This window comes from Falco punctatus, assembly GCF_963210335.1.
Source record: "Falco punctatus genome assembly, chromosome: 1".
Lineage (NCBI taxonomy): Eukaryota > Metazoa > Chordata > Aves > Falconiformes > Falconidae > Falco > Falco punctatus.
In genome coordinates, this window is record NC_137580.1 from 79,904,788 (window position 1) to 79,927,567 (window position 22,780).

Here is a 22,780-nt window from a genome sequence, read left to right on the forward strand (position 1 = left end):
AACAAAGTATTTTACCTGACAGCAGGGGCAGTTTGTCTTCATGGGACTTGGAGTTTTCTAGTGTTGCTATTTGTGTCTGAAACTTCTGGGGTTCATTTCTTGTTTACATACATTAGAAGACGCTCAGATTGTGATTTAAGTTCTAAAAATAAACAGAGTGTAAGGTAAATACTTTCCAATTTAGTATATGAATACTTAGAAATGTGAAGAATTTTAGAAATACTACCTTAAAAAAAAAGAAAAGAAAAACTGCCTAGCATTTGCTAGTTGATCCACTTTACTGAAGCTGCTTCAGTCATGACGCACAGGATAGGTATAAGATTATGTAAAACTGATGAACCACAAAAGGAATACATAATGCAAGTGAAGATAATAATACAAGGCGGAGGGTTACATTGTCTTCATTTGATTTGAATTTAGAGAAAATGCTGCTGTTGGCACACTTATGAAATATACTGTATAGTTGTTTAGAACCACTAGAAAGCATGTTGAGGTTTGGGGGCTTGGGTTTTTTTTTCTTAGTTTTTTTTTTTTTTTAGTATGTGTGGAGTAGTTCCTACTTGAAAGACAAGATGTTGATTGCTGGGAACACTTTTAGTTGTAGTGAAAGACTTGCTTGTGGCTTAGCATAGAAGTGCTGTGAGCTGAGTTGATCATCACTGCTTGTCACAGTACTTTGTGCTTTATGTGGAAGTACAAAAATACAGATGTTCAGATTCAGCTTAACTTCTCAGAAAGAGAGAAACCATGAAATTTTTTCAGTGACTTCAGTGTTTCTGTCAGTCTCATGGCTTGGGGTTTACGCTTCATAAAGTCTTTTGGTAATAAGGAGTTATCTTGTTTTCTAAAAATAAACCTATGAGAAAGTCCAAACACATCAATTAGAGAGATACCCCTCCAACCTCTTCCGAGTTGTGTTGCCTTCTAAAAAGCAGTTGCTGTGTCCAAAATTGTCTTAAATGCCCAGAGATCCTGTCCTAGCTTCCCAGAGTACCATTCATTTCATAGCACTTAAAGAAGTGGTACAAGAGTGTACTGGGTAAAGTAATTCAGGGGTAAGCACAAAAGGGTGTTTGTACTGTAACAGTTCTATGGGGATAATTATCAGGCCCTTAATTACTTTTGTTTAGATTTTCTGAAGATGGATAAAACACTAGACAGACACTTAAGTACCCAAAATTAGGGTGTAAATGGTCATTTGTTTTGCATAATTTAATTCAGTAGTTTGACTTTTTAGATTTGCAGCAGTTTGCAGTGAAATCTAAGCTCTGGTTTATGCTTTATTTACACGTGTAGATACAGATTTAGATGTGCTTGGCTTTTTAAAAGGCTTTGCCTATAGTAGCTAAATTATTAATTATTTTCACTTTCTATAAAACTGCTATTCAACATTTTACACCCTGAGAGTATTTTATTAAGGAATTGCATCTATATATTTATAGAAAAGTTCAATGGCTAGCTCCAGCTCTACATCCTGTAGCGGTTGTTCTGCTTCACTTGCTGATTATGAACTCAAAACCAAAAAGCAAATTAGTGCCTACTAGAATATGATGATAGCTCTGTGTCTGATCCATCTAGCACTGTTGGCCTCCTTTGGGACCTTGTCTTTCACAATTTAATAGACAAAAGCCTTTACTTTTATCACAGGTTGCTTTATTTACAGCTGTCAGGTACTTTGGAGGGGACTCCCGTAGCACCCAGGTGTGGATGCCTACCTTAGCCTTCCAAGTTAGCTGGCGTCACTCCAGTCACATTCAGTGAAGAGAATCTCAGAGAAGGTGACACAGGGTGGGAAAATGGATTATCTCAACAATCCTCTCTTACCTGTCTGTTGAAAGATCTTGGGCTGTATGGCTACAATACATCCCAAAGTACAGTTGCAAATCCTATCTGTGATGGGGTGAAAGAGCTATGAAATTCAGGTTGTATAAAACAGCACCGAGGGGACAGCAGTATTAGTCAAAGTCGGGTGATGGGTGGTGCAAGAGTGATGAGGTATGTACCACCTTTGGAATAAAGTTCTTGACCACTGTGAGAAATCATCAAAAAATAATGAGCCTAGCAGCTCGTCAGAGCTTAGTGGGGAACATGAGGATCTTCTGGCAGGCAGATCTGATCACTTCGAGTGGACATCTGGGTGCTGTTGACAAAACCAGACAGCAAGCACTGTTGTCTGGGGAATTTTAACTTCTAAATAGCGATTACTGTATTAACAGAGTGTGAAAATGTAGCCATATAGATAACCCTGGATCCATCTAGTATACCTCGAGCTCTGAATGTCTCCAAGTCCTGATTTTATTTCTTTCTGGATGCAGTGACATTGGAATTGGCCAGTCTCAGGACGACAGCATTGTGGGACTGAGGCAGACGAAGCACATTCCTCCTGCTTTGCCTGTCAGCGGAACCCTGTCATCCAGCAATCCCGATCTACTGCAGTCTCATCACCGCATCTTAGACTTCAATACTACTCCAGGTAAGGATCTTTCTTTGTTGTTCTTCTTGACCTTATAATTTCCTTTCATTGATTTTCTGCCCCCACCCCCTGGACTTCCAGAGTCTGAAGATGCATATAAGTTTCTATGCTGTCACCTACAGATTAGCCACATATTAGTGCATTAGGATTCATTACATTTGATCCAATATACTTTACCTAAATGTATTAGATGTCCATTTTTCAGGTGTGTTGTATACAGAGTGCCTCTTGTTGATTGAATATACCTGGCCAGTGAAAACTTACTTTGCTTGCTATTTTATTATTTGCCCTGATGCTGCAGTCTTGTAAAGTGACTAGGCATCAGGCTGTGACACAGGATGTGTTTCAGTCCTTTTCTGAACAGGTTTATATAATCTGTACTACATCTGTAACGGACAGAGTTTCAAAGTTCCCTGTCAGTTACCTTGCCCTAAAGTCTTTGTATATGAAGTGATTTAAAATCCTGTTCTGAAACAGATCACAAAATGAACACATCTACCAGAAAGGAACAAAGCATGGGGGCGAGTGAGGGAGTAAAAGAGGAAGAACATGAGAAACTTGAGAGCCTTATCTTGTGAGAAGGGTTTAGCCAGAGCTCCTGGCGAGGCTGGGATTTGGGCTCTTATCTGGCTGCAGGAAGGTTCTTGGCAAGAAACCTTCTCTGAATTAAGCATCCAAATCTTTGCTATTGAAAGGTAGCTGCTGGAGGAGGATGTGGTGATGGTAACTGTGCAGACACTTGGTTATTTCAATCTAATCTTTTAAGAGTATTTCTCAAAAGTGGAACCGAAAATTCAGTGCCCTCCTAAGCCTGAGGGATTTCAAACCTTACCTAAAGGAACAGCGCTTAAACATCAGCCTACGTGCTGGCACAGACATCACACCTGAAACTGATACTGAGCAGCCCTTCATCATGGGTTGTAGGGGTAGAGATGTCTGTGAGTTTTGTCCCAGTGTCTAAGATTGCTCCTGAGAGAGTGGGAAGATTGGTATTTTTTTAATTATTATTTTATCTAATGACTAGCATCCAACACTTTAAAGATACTCTTTTTCAATAAGAGCTTAACTTCTCATCAGCACTTTATCTATAAATGGGTGAAGATTCCATTCTCCAGCTTGGCATTGACCTAGACCAGACGATTCTGAGTAATTGCTGTGCCCCTAATTCCGAGCACAGCGCCTGGCTGACTTCCAGAGCTGTGGGCATTGCTGTCTCACACAGCTCAAACTCCATTAATTGAGCAGGAATACCATTACAGGTCTGAAAATTCTTCAATCACAGATGGAGTTTGGAGAAGTTTAATAAATTAATAATGTTCTACTGTTTGTCTTTTGCTTTGAGGAAAGGAGATAAATAGTGATGTAATGCCATTGCTTCAGCATTATAGCAGCTTTTCCATTAACTTTATAGAAAATACATTAAGTAATCTAATTTTAAAAAAGTCTTTTTTTTTCTTTGCTTCAAGTGTGCCAAAAGGTCCACACACTGAATATTTTTTGAATATTTTTAAAGTAATTTGCAGGTACAATTTTTCCCTGTGTGGGAAGGAGGGGAAAGGGGGACTGAAATAAAAACCATGTACCTTTAGGTCTGTAGGGATGGTTGCATTGTAGATAGAAGAGTTGAATTATACCTCTATATACTTTTAAGACTTGGAAAAAAAAGTAAAGCCTGCAATTTTAATTTGTTTTATTACCTTGGACTAAATGAAAGATAGAGATGGAGGCAGCTTGCAAGAAATTGAACATGCTGGAGAAGAAAGAGAAAAGTGGTAGAACAGCCATCCTTTGAGGCTTTGGGGAATATCCCTCAGGATAGGTAATACAACAACTTGCTGTTTTGGAAGGGTAGAAGGAGATCATGAGAACAGCTCAAAATCTGCAAGGAGTCGTTTTAGTTTCTCTTCTGATTTATTCAGGCTTTTTCAAATACACTTTTTAAGGTTTATTTTTAAATGTTCAAATAATCAATAGCACTTTGATTTCTCCCGTGCTGTCTTTTGCTATTCGATTGGAAGTCAAAATAATATAGTAATGATGAGCTGCCAGGCACCGGTACTTCCCCCCGCAGTTTTCTAAGGGACCAGACTCCTAGCGTACACCATGGCATTCTTCAGCCTGCCACTCCAGTTTCCTTTTTTGAAAAGAAGTGAAGGGGGGTGATTACAGTTCTCTTCAAGTACCGTTTTGTTTAAAAATTATTGTGCTGAATTACTTGCTACCATTGCTATAGCTGTAGGCGTTTCAATTGCTGGCAGACTTCTCTGCGTTCTGTGTAGTGCTTTTGCTACCAGCTCTGATAGTTATGCAGCCTGAGAAATTGGGTGGTAAAATACAGCACAAAGATGATACTTTTCTCTTTGCTGTTCTCCTTATTTCTTCATATTGACTTCAGTGATCCAGCAGAGCAGGCTATTATCTGCTTGCACGAAGCATTTGTTTCCTGGGAGCATTAAGCGAGTTCCCACCTTGGTATTGTTTACAGTAGCTTCCCATCTTCACAGCATTTTGTTGAGTGGCAAGTATTTCTGTAACAGCAAGAGGCAACAAGATCTAGAGAGCAGTCTGGTTTGTAATAGCCTCTCTTAGAAGCTGTGTTTTGGCATCTGCCTTCCTCAAGATGTCAAAAAATGTAGAAATTATTTCAGGCACTGCTTTGTATCCCTCTTGAACTGATTACTGAAGAAGATTGGTCAATATAGAGTTGATGATGAAAGGCAGAATTGGCTTGCTGTAGTTATAAGGTATTTGTACATTTGACTCGAGTACTCAGGGCTAAATCTCACCCGGACTGATACCCGTTATGTGTAACCGATGATGTAATCACTCAATTCTAATGTGTTTCGCTCTCAGTGCTTCTCAAGCTGCAGAAATACTACTATGAGCTTAAAAGTTATGGGCTTAGTTGCACAAAATTTGTAAGCTAATATAATTAAGCCTGAACAGCCTTTGTGGCATGTAGTCAACTCGTATCAGAGAGTTTTATCTTAATATTCTTTCCAAATCGTTTTGGAGACATGCAGCAGTAGTGGGAAGATGTTATTTTTTGTTCTTTTGTCACAAGATTTCTGTTGTAGTAACTTCAATACCTTACGCATGTTCAGGTCTTGTCAAAAAAGACTGGTTGTATCAAAGTGAATGTTTTCATCTGGCAGCTGGTTTTTTCAGTATTTTTTTTTTTAATACTTGGTTTTTGGCTGTAGATTCAGAAGACTTTCTATTATCTCTTTCCTTGTTCATGTGACCTTTATGATCTTAAAAAAAAATATAATTTTTTTAAAAACATTCATTAAAGAAAGAATAATGACCAGATGTCATGCCACACAAAACTAGAAAAGTTTCTTTGTAACAGAGGGAAGAAATTAAATTAAATGAATTGAAAATACCTGTCCATTAAAAAAAACCCAAACAGTGGTGGATACCTGTACAATTTTGTACTCTTTCTTAATTCGTTTATTTTTATTATACAACAGTAACAAACTTCAGTTGACTAACGGGTGTAGATTTCAATACATTAATTGAAATCTGGAAATATATGTGGATTTGGTATTTCCAAAGTTTGGATTTGGAGTCAGGCTGGTAATTTTCCAGATTTCCTAAAAACAGCTGCCTTGTAGTAGGTGTTCGCTGTAACTTTTCTGTCATCAATCATTTGTGCAAGTTTTCAGTCAGTTACTTACACATTATTATTATTATTTAAATGTATCAAGGATAGATTCTTAATCTGATAATGAAGTATGTGGATGCATTAATACTACTGCAGTGTCTTTATGTGTACATGCATGCTGGCCATGATACGTGCATCTTCCTAACTACATACATGTACACGTTTCCCCTTTGTGTGTGGTGCTATAGTTGAGTGTCCGTTAGGTAAATGAGTCAATTTTCTTAAAAGCGTTCTTAGGAAGATTGACACTCCTGTCACCCAATTTGCTTAAACTTCTTATATGGCAGTGTGTAGGGTAGTGTTGTTGAATGCCCTTGACTTTTCTCAGACTTAAATGGAAATTACCAGGCTGTAAATCATAAAAATCATTCAAATTTCACCAGCTGTGAAAACCAGGCTGCTCATTACCATGTCTGTCCAAACTTTGAAAATGTTAATATATTTTTGTGGCTTGGCCAATAGATAGCCTAACTTCTTGTTGTTAATAGAACGAGTCTTTAATTAAATAAATAAATAAACAAACCAACAAAACCCCTCAGCTGTTCTATAAGGAGAGAGGTGAAACAATGATGCTGAAGTAAAAACTGATAGCGTTAGTAGTTAGACTCAATGTAACTGATATTGTGGCTTGTTCTTTTTTTTTTTTTTTTTTTTTTTTGTGCTTTACTAAATTGCATACCCTACATGTAACTTTTTTTCCCAGACTTACCAGATCAAGTTCTGAGGGTTTTCAAGGCAGATCAGCAAAGTCGCTACATCATGATCAGCAAGGACACAACAGCAAAGGAAGTGGTCGTCCAGGCTATCAGGGAATTTGCTCTCACTGCAACCCCTGATGCATATTCATTATGTGAAGTCTCAGTCACCCCTGAGGGTGTAATCAAGCAAAGGAGGCTTCCTGATCAGTTATCCAAGCTTGCTGACAGGATACAGCTGAGTGGCAGGTGAGATCAGAGACTGTGAGCTAAAGCTGATAATGCCAGTTTATTAAGTCAAAATCCTATCAACTGGAGCATTATTTAATCATTAATGTTCATTTTCTTTACAAGAAACTGCTCCTTCTGCTACTTCTAATTAACATTTAGGCCTGGTGAAATTCAATTTTTATTCTATGATTCCGACTGGATCGTTACTGTAACTTTCACTAGTAGTTGTGAGGGTATTGTATCTAGTGTCTTTTTTATTTTTGTTTTTATAGGTATTACCTGAAGAACAACATGGAAACAGAAACTCTTTGTTCAGATGAAGATGCTCAAGAGTTACTAAGGGAAAGTCAAATTTCCCTACTACAGCTCAGTACGGTTGAGGTGGCTACCCAACTCTCCATGAGAAACTTTGAGCTATTCCGTAATATTGAACCCACGGAATACATAGATGACTTGTTTAAACTCAAATCAAAAACAGGTTGCGCTAATCTCAAAAAGTTTGAAGAGGTGATAAATCAAGAAACATTCTGGGTGGCTTCTGAGATTCTAAGAGAAACCAACCAGCTGAAAAGGATGAAGATTATTAAACATTTTATTAAGATAGCACTACACTGCAGAGAATGCAAGAACTTCAACTCAATGTTTGCCATCATTAGGTATTGCCTCTTAATGTTTTTACTTATAAGTAAAAATCACAGTCTTATGTCATTCTAAAAAAGTTATTTACCAGTTAACATTAATGCTGCTAACAGCAACGCTTGGCACACCAGTAAGAGAGGGTATTTTCAGCTAATCTGAACTTGACAGTGAAATGTTTGCTGAAATATTATTTGGAATGCTACTATTATATACTTACTGCTTGAGACAGCGAGGCAAGAGTCGTTGGTGAGCAAGGCACTAGAGAAACAACTGCACTTTTTAAAAAACATAGACTAAAAGAAACAGCAGTTATATGAAGAAAAAATGTAATGTTGTTGTAAATGAATGGTTTAATTTCCCAAAGGGAGCTCATCATTTTGTACATAGTTACCAGTATCTTGAATTCATTAAGGCATGATAAGAAAGCCTTTGGTTTCCTTTGTATCAGCAGTTTCTTGGATGGAATTCTGGTAATAGTCAATAGCAGACTACAATGCCATATAATAAGCTGTAAATAAAGATTTTTAATAAGAAAAAAAAAAGTACTGAAGATCTCAGAAAACCTTTCTTTTGCGATTAAAAGGAGGAGAGGAAACTCTAATATGTGTGTTTATACATGTTTTTTTAAAACATTTGCATTTCCTTTAGAGCCTCCCAAGCTAGGCAGAAAGACCCTAACAAAAAAAAAAAAAAAAAAAAGAACTGTTAAATGCTGTCTTTTATGAAAAAGCATGAATAAGGTGCATTAAAATGACAATTTTATCAGAGTCTCTTGCAAAAGCCAATCTGTTGACTGAATGGGGCACTTTTTCTGAAGATCACTGGTTTTGAATACCATTCAATTAAATGTGGAAAGTTTCAAAGTCAAGGATCGATGCATAAAAATCTCAAGATTTAGCTCAGCTATTTCAGTTGACTTCAATGGGAAATAAAAGCAGTCTGCCTGCTTGGAAAACCAAGAAAAGATCCCAGATACCAAACTTCCCTATAGGTAGAGACGAACAGCAAGACAGGCAATGCCATTCAGGGAAAAGACACTGGGTTTTGTACCAGCTACAGCTTCAGAATAACTTCAAATGTTTAGAAACTGTTATAAGAGTTTGATCTAGACACAGCAAAGTTGGATGGATTATTGCAGCAAGAAGGTGGGTCCCTGTGCTGTTACCACCTAAACGTTATGTAGTTGGAAGATGTTTTTTCCTTCAGTCTGGTAATCTGGAAATAAGTGGTGATCATGAGGTACTGCTAGATTATGATATTGTTATCAAATTCAGACCCTGTTAAGTGCATATTCTCCATAAGGTTGAGTTACTGGCCCAAGTGTAACTTTTCTGCTTATGATTACATCATGCAGGTATCTCTATTTTTATAGCTTTTATAAAAATGATCTTACTTCTGTAATTCACACTGGCAAAAGGAAGTTTTCACTTCCTGTTACTTTGACATTGTTGTGCTACGCTGTTCTGGCTATATGATATGTCTCACGTACAATATTTAACATGGTCTTTTCTAGGATTTTTTTTCTTTCTATTGTTTTTGAACTTTTTTTTTGCACTTTTTTTGTTTGTTTCAAGTGGCCTGAATTTGGCACCAGTTGCAAGGCTCCGAACTACTTGGGAAAAGCTTCCAAGCAAGTATGAAAAACTGTTTCAAGATCTACAGGACTTGTTTGATCCATCTAGGAATATGGCAAAATATCGTAATGTCCTTAACAGCCAAAACCTACAGCCCCCCATCATTCCCCTGTTTCCTGTTATCAAAAAAGACCTTACATTCCTTCATGAAGGTAAAAGCAGAAGTTTGTCATCTTTTACCAGCGAAGGAAAACTACCTTTACTACCTAATAACTGACGTTGGTCATTGTTGGTTGTAGGAAATGATTCAAAAGTGGAGGGCTTGGTCAATTTTGAGAAGCTGAGAATGATTGCGAAGGAGATACGCCACGTTGGTCGCATGGCATCTGTCAACATGGATCCTGCTTTAATGTTTAGGACGAGGTAAGTGTTGTATTCGGCAGAGCTTTTCCCAGCTGAGAGGCGGCTAGGTGTCAGCAAGAGGTGCTGTTCAAGTGCCCCTTGTACTGGAGCAGCCTGAGGGTTTTTTGTTTGCTGTTAACCATTTACCAAAATTATGTGGCAGTCTAAAGCTGGGGAAGTCATTACATTTTGTCTTATATTTTATATTAATCCTTAGCTGCCAGTTACTTCATAAAAATTAGTTTCTATCAGTGGGAGGGAGAGGGAGGTGCTGTCTCAGACACATGTGTATCAGTCTGTTTGAAACGCTGATGTGTACCAGTCTGATTTTGATTTAATAGAAGTGGGGATGTATCTGAAACAGTGTCAGCTGGTAGGGCTAGAAAACATAGTGTGAGTGCTCTTTGGCTTGACGTCAGACCAAGTTATTGTACACTCTTTTTCTCAATTTGAGTTAGAAGAGTTCGTAATATCTGACTGTATGCCCGAGGCAAGGCTTGTTGTAATGTTTGTGGCCTTCCAGAACTACTTGTCCTGAGGTCTGGTCTTTTTCTTTCTGAGCTTGTGATCTTTCTCTATCTCTTCTTAAACCCATGCTTTACTCTTCCTGGCTCTCACTTGCAGGAAGAAGAAATGGAGGAGTTTGGGGTAAGTGGTTGGAGACAACACTCACAGACATTAATTCTTCCCTTACCATTTGCATTGTTTCCCATTGCTATCTTTAATTTTCCGGTGCTTTGACATTTTTTTTTTTCTTTTGTTAACCCTTTTTTACTGACAATACATTTTAATCCAGGAGTGTGTTTGCTTTTGAAATTAAAACAGAAAAGTTGTAAATTATTTTTAAGTGGTTGTAGATAGAAGTGGGGTGTTCTTCTCCCCCACCTCCAATTTAAATTGCCAAAGGAAGTGACTTTCAGTGAGAGAGACATTATAAAATGGCAAGGCTGCAACAGCTGAAAATTGCTGTTAACTTTCTTATGCCTAATAAGCAATTATCACAATCAAATACAAAAGTTTAAACTTACAGTATCGCCTAAATTAACTAATTTTCATACTCAATTTAGTGATCATTTTTACTTTTAACAAATCAGGAAGAATGCATAGCTTTCCTATAGACATACATACACTGACATCTGCATGACATTTATTTCATCATACACTAGCTGATCATTTTATTTAACAAAAAGCCGTATTCAGCCTAGCAAGTTACGAGGAAGTTCTGCTCTGCAAAACTGAGTTTTGTATACAGTCTGATTTGAAAAAGTATTTAGAGAGCTTTCAAAATCCCTTCTGTATACATATTTAAATTTGAAACTCAGCTTTAGTCTTCTGTCAGCATTGCCTTACTGCATGAGCTTTTCCTAATGCTCCAGTCTTCTCAGTAGCTGGCTTACATGAGAGAGAATGCCTTTCTGGATGTGTGAAGTGATATTGCCTAGTTGGAGCAGATTAGGTTAAAATATTTGTGTAATTAAAATAGTGCCTGTAACCAAGTAAAAAGATTTCCTGACCCTCATCTTTCTGTCTGTTATAGCTGTTTGACTTAATGGAATGAGGCATGTAAGCTTTGACCATAGACTGATATTCATGCAATCTTTTGCATGTTTCATGTTTATCAAGTGATACTGTGTTGAACTAAGTGATGCTTTTCCCCTCTTTCCCCCACCTCCTGCCCTCTTTTCACTCCAGGTCTCTCAGCCAGGGCAGCACGAATGCAGCTGTGCTGGATGTTGCACAAACAGGGGGTCATAAAAAGCGGGTCCGTCGCAGCTCCTTCCTTAATGCTAAAAAACTGTACGAAGATGCTCAGATGGCACGGAAAGTAAAGCAGTATCTCTCAAACTTGGATCTGGAAATGGATGAAGAGAGCCTCCAGACACTGTCTCTACAGTGTGAACCAGCCACCAACACATGTGAGCACTGTAATTTGTTATGAATTTCAAAGAACCTGTTAAATATACCTGTTTCTTCTCCAAGGAGGTAATGGGGAGCAGTAACTAGACAATGAGATGGAAAATGGCTACGTCTAGTCATTTCCAAGTACTGAATATCTATGAAACTTAAGGAAATCATCTTGCAAATTAACAACACAGAGACATACCATTTATATAGGAGGTCAGGCTTTCAGATGACACCATACTGAAGTGCGCAAGGGTTCTTTAGATTTGTCCATACAAAGGATATGGAGGACTCCAAAGTTTCTCTGCAGTTCTGATGTACTCAGGCTGTTGGTGTGATGGGGTTGGTCATCCTGTGTATCTTGGCCTGGTGAGGGAAGAGGGGATTTCCTGATGTCCAGGTGTTTCAGAGACACCTGGAGGGCTCTACCTGGCTGCAGCAGAGAGGGACCTTATGCTGGACACTGGTTTAATTTTGATGTGAGGAGATGCTGTTATCTTACGCCCCTCTGTTCCTTCAGGGTAGCAAAAAATAGTAACGATATCAATTCTAAACCAGTATAACTTCTGGTCATGTTTTTGATAACTCCAACAATAGTAATTTATGAGAGTTTTATTTTGAGAAAGAGTAGATGTTCTTTGATAAGGTGCATATATTAAATGGATTTAAGTCTCCCCCTCTTTTCATCTTTTCTCTCCAAAGGTATCCTGCTACATTAATTGTACAAGTATTTGAGCATCTTTTAATTATTAGTTGGAGGGCTTTGCACTGCTCACGTTAAAAGTCCTATGGTATTTCTAGCTAGTGGTCATTCTGTGCTTTCTCCCATTTCTTGCAAAGTGCCGAAAAATACAGGAGACAAGCGATCGGGAAAATCAGAAACCTCACCAGTGGCTCCCCGGGCAGGCATCCAGCAGAAAGTGCAGCACCAGCAGCAGCAACATAAAGTAAACCAAGCGCTGCAGGTCCCTGCTGTATCTCTTTATCCCTCTCGCAAGAAAGTGCCAGTCAAAGACCTCCCACCATTTGGTAAGTGGAACAGTGAAGTGTTCGGTTTAATACTCCGAAGTTTGTTTGTTCATGTCAGGGAGACGTTTTCAGTCAAATAAGATTCAGGCATTTATTTCTGGTAGTATTATATGCAGGTTGTGTCAGTTCATACAGTGTGTATGTGTAATGCCCTTCTCAAGAAATGGAAAGAAAGAAATCTAGGAAAGCAGCCTGGTTTTAATTTAATTTAAAATTTAATTATATTTTTAATATTTAAAGGTAATTTAATTTAATCAGTTTAAGTACCTACGTGTTCCTAGCAGCTGGAAGGAATGACTTGTTCTGACTGTCTGCCCTGAGATCTTGGCTTAACTTTTCCAAAAGGATTAGTGACTTCGAGTTTTTGAGTGACCCATCTGAGATGCCTCAGAAGTTTTGGTGTTTTTTCAGAAGTCGAACATTTGGTGTGAAATTCAAGCCTGCTGAAGCTGGTAGTCTTGTTAGAAATGTAGGCCTGAAGGTTCACATTGAGAATTGTCTCTTTGGCTTCTGCTCCCTGGTGCTTTTTTTATTGTTGTTGTTCACTCATTGTTACCTGCATGTCTCTCAGATGCTGGACTATAGGAATTTTTTCTAATCTGATTTCCAAATCTGTGCCCCAGCATGTGTACATAATGTACATGCATTATTAAAGAGCTTCTTGTGTATCACTTACAGGATGGTAATATTCCTAAAAAGTTTATGTAGCATAACTGGCTCTTCCTATTGCATGATGGCAATTTCACAAGAGCTTGACTTTGATGTCACTTTTCATTAGTTTTACTTGTGCAGTGCTTAAGCTGCTAGCGAAACAATCAGAAGCAGCAAAACGACCAAGAGACGATCCCCGTAGTTCTTGTTGATTTTTACCATTAAAATTTAATCTTAAAAGGACTTTTGAAGAACCATAGACTGTGTGGTTTTGTTCACGGTGGGCAAGTTTCTGAAAACTGACTAGGTTATGTTGATGAAGCAGCTGTAAACTATTGATAGCAGGATTGCGATCCAGCAGATCAAAGATAAATTCTGTAGAATGCTTGTAAATAACCTCTGCCACAAACATTGGCAAAACTGTCAGAGAATCTCCGTCTTCACTTTTAAGGCTGTCCCAGGGTGGATTTTTGAGCAGAGGGAAAGAGAAAGATGAATAAATCTTGCCTGAGAAAAGCAATTCTTGGTGCCCTAGATCTTTACATCATACATCATCTTCAGGATGTTTTTACTCTTTAGTTTCCCAAAATAAGCTGGTGCAGAGAGAGCTCTCAAAACTGAAAGGGAGAAAGGCAGCTGCAGGATGGCCTTGTTTTGCAAGCCTAATCTTATTAATCTTCTTTCCACCTTTCTTTGACCTTCTAGGCTACTCAGAATAGAAAAAGAACGAGGCAAACAGTTTCAATTCTTACTATATAAACCTCCGCTAACCAGTGAGATTTTTGTGTGTTGGTATCAACATAATTTTAGTTCAAGTTTCTCAGTAACCATTACTATGTATATCCTTGATTTATATCTTGTACACGTAGTATTCTGCACAGCAAATCTGCATTGTGTTTTCTATGACAAAGGATTTATTTTAGGTGGCCAGCATGAAAGACTGGCTGCACTAATACACAGAAATAAAGCGCTATATTTTAAACAGGGGTAGGTTTAAACATTTTGCTTCATTTAAGCTGGTGTCAAAACCTCAAAAATATATAGAAAAAAAATACTAGTTTTTTTTCCTTATGGTGTCTGCTCTACACATGCATTATGAAACATAAAGATGTATTTATACTGGACTTTATGTCTGTCTACATTGATTCTTATTTAAAGGCATTAACTCCCCGCAAGCTTTAAAGAAAATTCTTTCATTATCTGAAGAAGGAAGTTTGGATCGTCACAAGAAACAATCTGAAGACACAGTCTCAAGTGCATCTTCACAACTCTCTTCTCCTCCTACTTCACCACAGAGCTCTCCAAGGAAAGGTATTAGACGTGCAATATTTCTCATCCGGTTTCCTGAAGCTCATAGATCTTTTTTCAAAACTTCTGAGAGAGAATTTGGGCACTCAGGATTAAACTACTGCTGCTCCTATTTTTGTCACGTATGGTCAGCAGGCAGGCAGGAAGCGTAGCGCAGGGCAGGATACATAAAAGGACACTTGGGAACCTGATTTCAGGGATGCCTGAAAGCCCTCTGCTGAGCAAGCGCCAGGAGAGACAGCCTGAGCCAGTACTGGATTTGATGCAGTAGGGTACTCTCGCTGCAGCCACTTCTGACAAAAATATTCCCATTATCAGTGTTTCCGACCAGTGGAAGGATGTATGGGTCGGAACTTGAAATCTTTCTACAGCACTGAGCGTACTAGCCTATGAGAGGAATTACTTGCTGTGTCATGCATCTGGGTGGGATGCGACCTGCGTACGATAGTCAAACTTAAGATATTTGGGATTCAAAGCACTAATATGCGATGTTTTACTAGCAGCCCGATTATTTAAACAGTGTATGTGGATATTTGAGGAACAGTATTACACATTGGAGCTTTCTCGGCTGAGTTCTTTTTAAGCTACTTCATAGAGTTGTTTGTTTTTTTAAAAAAGTGAATTCAGGACTTCAAAGGGATTTTATTATTATTTTTAAGTCTGTTTTTTCATTGTACTTGTTCTGGTTATGAATTGACAAAAAAGAGGATAGAGGCTGTAGTTTAAACAAAAATCAGAAAAAAAGCCCATTTGGCAGTATGATAGCCTAGTTTATAACAACTTTTAAGTTATTGTCTTCTCAGAATACCATAAAAGTTCAGTTTAATACTCACATGATATGTTATGGTAAAATATATATGTATTGGGGTTGAGTCCCTATAATAGAAGTTCTGGATGCTAAAGAGATGCGTGTGTTGGAGACTTCCCTGTAGCAATAACTGTCCCTAAACCGCGCAGGGATGGCAAGGATTTGAAACCTATGTGAGTATGGCTTTTCCTACTTCTTACCAAACGGATAGCTAAGCCCTTTTCTTAATGTGGTAAGGTGCAGTCGAGGCCTTACGGCCTTCTCCCCTCTTGGAAGTGAGAACGGTAACAAGAATAACAATCCACCAAGGCCATCTGGGGGGGTGGGATTTAGGGAAACAAAAGGGGAAATAATAAGCCGATGATCAGAGCTCTGAAAAGGGGAGAGATCAATACGGCAAGGAAGCACAAATGCCTGTCCAGAATCTCTCCCGAAGTCATATTTACTAAGGTCAGATGGAGAAGGATGTTTTATCACCTTGAGTCCTTCTAAGATAACATCATGATTTCTCTGAAATACTACATTAGCCAAGAGTGAATTTGTATAAATATGGTCAGGCCTGTGCATTTCTTCAAAAAGGAATTGGCATTCTGTACTTGACTCATAGTGGGAAAAGTACTTTCTTTGTACAAAAAGAGCAAATCATAAACGTGATGATAAATTTAAAAAAATCCCTGGTTTGGTGACATGATGTTAATGGTATGTTCTTTCAGACAAAGATGGCAGCATTAATTCCATGTTCTCAGCAAGAGAATCGGGATAGATTAGTTGAAGTCATCTTGACACTTAAATGTAGACTGAAAGCAAAAAATGAAAACTGCAGTTACTTTTGGGTTTATGTTGTTTAATGATCTTTAACTTAGCTGGCAAGAGCATTCAGCACAACTTCAATACTAAAACAAAAGCTGAATTTGCTGAATTTGCCTCTGTGACATGGTTTATAGATTTTATCTCAGCCTCGTGGTGTCAATACAACCTCCAAATTACAGTATAATTCTGGTACTATATGCTATTTGGAATGTAATTAGCTAGCCAAGTACCACAAAGAAAGCTTGAAAATCTGGCCCTCTCTCAGCTGAGATACGTAGTGAGCAGTCAGCCCAGACATCTGGGCTTCGTGTTGTATCTGCTGTTCCGCTCTGAAGTGTACCTGTGCAGAACAGAACTGTGTGAGAGGGTCTCTTGGATTACTTTAAGCAGTAATCTTGTCCATGGCATCTCTCTCTCTTTCCAATCTTGGAGACAGTGTTTATGTACAGGCAGTTTTTTCAGAGGTGAGATTTCATAATGTGGGGATACAAGTAACATGATGCATTGCAAAATAATCTGGGGGAAGAAGGCAGAGAAGAAGGAAGGTTGAGCAGTTGGTTTCTAAATGAGCAGTGCGTGTTCCCATGATCTTAAACCTCTTATTAAGCGACAGAATACACGACGTTACACAGTTCTGCTATCTTTTTCAGCACTGCTTCTGTGTAAATGTATTCATAGTTTCGATTTACTGTGGTAGCAGTATTGCCCCCTGCCTGGCAATGCCTGAGCAGGTTTCTCGGAGAGTCTGATTAACGTGACGTTCCCTTTGCAGGCTATACGTTGGCTCCTAGCAGCACAGTGGATAACTTTTCAGATTCTGGACACAGCGAAATTTCTTCCAGATCTAGTATTGTCAGCAATTCCTCTTTTGACTCTATGCCAGTCTCCCTGCATGATGAGAGGAGACAGAGGCATTCTGTCAGCATCGTGGAGACAAATCTTGGTGTGGGAAGGATTGATAGAAGAATCATGATTGAACCTGATCAATACAGCTTAGGGTAGGAATTTTATTTGTGCTTACTTGCATTATACTTTCATATAGTGTGTACGTGGCATGTATATGCATATTTGTTCATGTAACTTTCCCTGTATTTCTCTCAAATACTTTGGTTTTTTTCTCCCTTGCTCTTAAAAACTACTATTTCAAAGCTACGTTTTGTGATAATGCTCCGTTTTCTGACCAGAAAAGGTTTTATGCTGCTGAGTGTGTGGTGAGGTCTACAGCAGTAGGACTTTACCTCAGCAGACCTTATCATCTGAGCATTTAGTAGTACTGTAGATTATCCTCTTTGTGGCAGACTAGTATCCTAGCCTGTTTTCTAGATGGGGAATTAACTGAATTAGATGAGAAATTATTCATGCACTTATTCAGTGATCAAGCTGAGAACATAAATAACTAGTAATTTTCCAGTCTGTTTCATGGAAAAGTGCATATTTGTCTAACTCAAAAATATTTTACCCCAAATATCTCTTCTAGTCAACAATAATTGGGAGGTAAAATTCACATCAGGCTGTTGCTTTTCTAGGTAATTAACTACTGTAATGGTGGGGAAGCTAGTGCTGAGGAGTCCTCTAAATCTCTGGCAGTGAGCCTCGGTATGAAAATAATTGGAGCTCTGGCTCCTATTTAGTCTCCACTTACTTTTCTGAGCCGTTATTTGGATGCTTCAGGTCTCTGAATGGTTTCAGAGGTTTTAATCCTGCGGGATCTGTGGATGGCAGGCCTGTTCCAAAACCAGTGTACTTCAGGTTTGGGAATCCCATCTTGAATCAGATGGCTTAAAAATTTGGAAGAGCAGGGTTCCAGTCTGCATAGCAAGCAGCCCTGGCAGGACAAATCCCAGGAGCCTGGATAGCTGCTAAACAAAAGTGACACTTTGTCGGTTTTCTCTGCTGCTGAGTAAGTGATAGTGTCAGTCTTGCTTAATCGCTGAAAGGCTGTGGAGAACATACATGCTACTTTGTAGAGCAAGTATTTCCAATGTTCAGATTAGAATACGTTTCTGTTTGCAAGAAATGTTGAAAAGCTGGCTTTGAGAGTTTCCTAAGCAGATCCTTTGCTTTGCGTGGCTGCAAAAGCAGTAGGAACCCTATCTATGAGTCTGTTCCCCTTTATATACCTCAATGCAGTTTGCATGTGTTAAAGGGCTGCTGTAAAGTTAAGATTTTTATTTTTGGAAATGGCTCCACTGAAGTGTTAAGTTTTGTCAGGGTATCTATCCAGTAATTACAATTTTTTTTGTTAATTTGTTTTATTGAGGATGAGTGTGAAAGGGAATTATTCGATTCACAAAATTGAATTATTCATTAATGTAAATAATACTCAACATAAATTGCATCAAAACCTTCAATTGTAGAATGGTTGGGGTTGGAAGGGACCTTTTAAAGGTCATCTAGTCCAACCCCCTGTCCAACCCCCCCAAGTATATTTCCTTTTCTCTTGATTATTGAATTCTTCACGTGTCTTGTAAATGATGTCCAATTCCAAAGCTTGATTTATTTTATTTTATTTCCGCCCCCCCCCCCCCCCCCCATTGCTGTGCATCTAGCTCATATGCACCACTGTCGGAGACCAGAGGCCTGTATGCTGGAGCAACTGTGCTTTCTTCTCCTAGTACAGAAGAACTGTCGCAGGATCAGGGGGACAGAGCTTCGCTCGATGCAGCTGACAGTGGCCGCGGTAGCTGGACTTCTTGTTCGAGCGGTTCTCATGACAACATACAAACGATACAGCACCAGAGGAGCTGGGAGACTCTGCCCTTTGGACACGCTCATTTTGATAGCTCAGGCGATGGGGCAGGACTGTGGGCCTCGGGCAGTCACATGGACCAGCTGGTGTTCCCCGATCACGGCACAAAGTACGGCAGGCAGAGTCAAGGGAGGGAGGGCCTTGACCAAGCACAGTCCAGAGCAAGCTGGGCATCCTCGACAGGATACTGGGGAGAGGACTCGGAAGGTGATACAGGTACCATAAAGCGGAGGGGTGGGAAGGATGTTTCGATTGAAGCTGAAACCAGTAGCATAACATCTGTACCAGCAGAGGAGTCCAAGCCAGCTCCCACGCCCACTCATATAGCAGTATCGTCCAGTAGTACAAAGGGGCTTATTGGTAAGTTAAGTTTTCTATACCATGAAGTATTTTAATTCATTTGCTTATTGTTTTTTGTATTGTTCTAGAACTGCATTTCCTTTGTCTGGTTTTATTTTATTTTAATTTTTTTTAAAGCAAAACCAAACGTTTTGCAGTCTCTCTCAAATTCTCCCCTTTAACTGTGCATTTATTGCTGGGGAAAATATCACTTACTGTTGATTCGCAGTTCTGGCAGCACCTTTGTGTTTCAAGAGAGCCTGCCATACATCAGAGAACTAGCTCAGCTGCTGGACAGTGTTTTGACAGGTTGATGTATTTAGATGTCTGTTCTGAAATGTGAATTTCTCTTCACAGTAAGGCTCCATGTTCTATATTTAGAGATCTTAATAAATGTGGCCTGATTTTTTTGGAAGTGTTGTACTTTACACGTCTGTATGACTTGTCTGATAATTGTGAATATTCCTTACTTCTGAAAAAGGGATCACTTTGTGCTTAAATACCAACTGAGATGTTTCTTTGGATTGCTGAAACTGAAGAAGTTCTTAAGAAGTTAGAGCAGAAATACATTTGTAATCATTCAACAAAAGAAAGATCAGATAATGTATAAATTAATGTGAAGGTGTCTTTGGCAGAGCTTTAACGTTTTTCTCATACTGTTCCTTCTACACATCCCAGTCCTTGGGCCATCCAAGACCTCTGTGTTTTTGCCACTTTCCTTCCTTTCTTATCCCTTCACTTTCCCTTTCTTCAAGTTAATGTGAAGAACTATATAAAAGCCGTTTTGCGCTGACACAGCTGAAAAAGCCTGCCAGATTGAGGTCATGCCGAGACCATTGTGATAACCTACTTTTCCGTTTTCAGCCCCAGTATATTGCTTAGCAGTGGCCCATTGCCTCAAAGCTGGGGTGCAGATCTGAACCCCTGAACTGTGAAGAGGAGGAAGCTGTTCAGTTCAGGACTCCAGGTTCAGATTTGCGCCTCTCTTAATTTTCCTCTTGGATACCCTTGGTTTCCACCAGAATATGGAACGAGCACACTTCCAGACTTGCCTCTCAAGGCAGTGCTTGCCACTACCTTTTTAGAGACTTGAAAGAATGAGGAGACCTGACAATTCAAACCACATGCTTCCGTGCACTTCAGTACTATTCACTAATTATCCTTCAAGTGTAACTCAGCACGTCACCGTCCAACAGAAGCCACTGTTTTTACGTGGTTCTTCCGCACTGAATGGACATTGATCTCCTGCTGTGTTTCAGTAGGGTTTTCCTGCAGAATTTCTTCTGCATTGAAGTTACTTTTCAGAAATCTTTGAATAAAATATCTCAGAAACTTCTTCATGCTGCTTTGCTCAGTTAAAACAGTTTGTCCAAGAAAAATACTTAGATTCTATTGGAAAATACTTGGTTTTGCTATAATACCAAGACTTTATTTTCCTTCTGTGAAAACTGGCATCCAAGTAGCACCGGTCCATTTTAAGCTTGTACTGCCCTTTCAGTCAATTCCATGCTGCCTAATGCAGGGTGATGTTGTCACCACCACTTGTGCAAAATATATACAGTGTGACAAGCTGTGGAGAGTAAATTGTCTGTGTCAGTGTTTTTTCCTGCTATGTTTGCCTTCATACTGTAAATTAAGTGGTCATACGTTAAAGGGCTAAACCCAGAAAAAGTGTTCAGTATCAGAGTCCCATCTGATGTCTTTAAGGCATGTCTCTGTTTTGAGTTATGTACTGTCTGCTGTGGGTGTCCCTGCAAAGGCTTAAAATTCTTGATCACTGTTTCTTCCCTTAAAGTTCTCTGCAAGAGAGAACTTCTAAGTATGTCCAGAGTTAAGCCTTGTTCAGGTAAACCGCCTCAATAAATCCACAAACTAGGTGGTGGTCTTTCAATTTCCAATATAAAATCAATCTTTGTTGTTATAGGCATACTTTCAAGTTGTAATTTTGCTGAGAATATAACCATAGGAGCCGCAGGCAGTAGTGCATACAGACTGTATGAAAATGAAGCCTACTTCTCTTCCGTGCCTTTTGGAATTGTAGCTTATAGCACATTAAGTAGTAAGATCTGTAGGAAGAAATAATGTATCAGGTGCCCGCCCCCTCCCCAACCCCCAAGATGCTAAAACCAAAAGAGGTGACCTCTTAGGTACAGTGCCCATCTTCAGGATTAAGATAGTCGTGCATTTGGGGAGATGCCAGTATTCCTGATGTTTGCCACTTCTGTGGACGCTTGAGTCTTCCACGTTACTTTGATCGGTGTACATCTTATTCTATACAATTGATGGAACAGCTTCAGTTGCTAAGTTTAAACAAATTCCCCATGTAATTTGGTGAAATTTATTAGACTAATGCTTCACTACTGGAAGAATAATTATATCCTGTGTATGCTGTACATTCTATACTTTCTTGCATGGTTTATTTTTTAAGACCTTATTGTCTACCTTATGTTAGTTAACATTTGTCCTTCAGATTTCTTCCTCCTGGCTGGTTGAGTGGGTTGATGTTTATTTTACTTTCACTGTTTATTTGCCTTTAAGCAGTTTTCCTCTTACTGTCTCCTATAATAATCTGTTGTTTTTCCTGCAGCACGAAAAGAGGGTCGATACCGGGAACCCCCTCCAACCCCTCCTGGTTATGTAGGAATACCTATTGCTGAGTTTGCAGAAGGGGGTTCCCATCCAACCAGAAAACCTCCAGATTACAACATAGCACTTCAGAGGTCTAGGATGGTGGCACGGACGTGTGAGGCTCATGGAACATCAGCTCCGCAGCAGCAGCAGCCACACGGCCATGCGACGAGCAGGCCTGTGAACAAACCTCAGTGGCATAAACCAAACGAGTCAGATCCACGTCTTGCTCACTATCAGCCTCAAGGGTTTTCCACAGAGGAAGATGGTAAATTTCTAACTGTTAGATTTTGATTATGCTGCATGCAAAACCATTCAATGCTTTCACAGACACAAAGCAAATGACACAAATATGTTCTGCTATAGAAATTCTTGCCATAATTTGAGCTCTCTTCCATCTTTCAAACCTTGCTATTTTATAACTTTTTGGAAGGGGAGGAATTCAGGTCATCTAAATATAATTTAAAATTTGGAATGTAGGTCTAGCTGAATCTTGGACAACCAAGCAGTTGGCTTAGGCAACTTCTCTGGAGGTGCCTATGTTCACCAGGTACAGCCCTGCCTGCCCTGAGAGCTTCCAACATACCTAATGTTTGGAACTAACCATGTATTTGATGGTCAAAAAAGTATCCTGGTCTATAGAATACCTGCCCATCCGCCCCATAGAGCATCATTGGTCAGATTTATTTGGGTAGTCACTCCCATTCTACCTGAAACTCTTACATTGTGGACTGGGTTTTCCATGCCATCTGCTTCACGTAACAAGCCCACTACTCTCTCGCTGCCTCGCTTGCCCGAGTATGTCTGCATCTTTATGCTTTAGCTCAACTATAACGCTAGAAAGACTATGTAGCTGTAGTCTTTTTGGTTTGCTG

At 39.2% G+C, this 22,780-nt stretch overlaps 1 protein-coding gene across 9 annotated transcripts in view; it reads left to right on the forward strand.

The window, feature by feature from the left end:
- The window catches only part of RAPGEF2 (Rap guanine nucleotide exchange factor 2), a 197,634-nt gene that overhangs the window by 169,394 nt on the left and 5,460 nt on the right, over nt 1–22,780 (forward strand). For 7 of the 9 annotated variants that reach the window (XM_080377603.1, XM_080377601.1, XM_080377602.1 and 4 more), the window contains 12 exons: nt 2,316–2,473; nt 6,844–7,084; nt 7,339–7,722; nt 9,280–9,491; nt 9,579–9,702; nt 10,306–10,329; nt 11,374–11,597; nt 12,424–12,612; nt 14,422–14,574; nt 16,962–17,187; nt 18,739–19,298; nt 21,865–22,173. In XM_080377603.1, the coding sequence (XP_080233729.1) occupies nt 2,316–2,473; nt 6,844–7,084; nt 7,339–7,722; nt 9,280–9,491; nt 9,579–9,702; nt 10,306–10,329; nt 11,374–11,597; nt 12,424–12,612; nt 14,422–14,574; nt 16,962–17,187; nt 18,739–19,298; nt 21,865–22,173 (2,804 nt within the window). The remainder of the gene's footprint in view (nt 1–2,315; nt 2,474–6,843; nt 7,085–7,338; nt 7,723–9,279; nt 9,492–9,578; nt 9,703–10,305; nt 10,330–11,373; nt 11,598–12,423; nt 12,613–14,421; nt 14,575–16,961; nt 17,188–18,738; nt 19,299–21,864; nt 22,174–22,780) is intronic. The other 2 variants (XM_080377606.1, XM_080377604.1) reach the window with 2 other exon arrangements.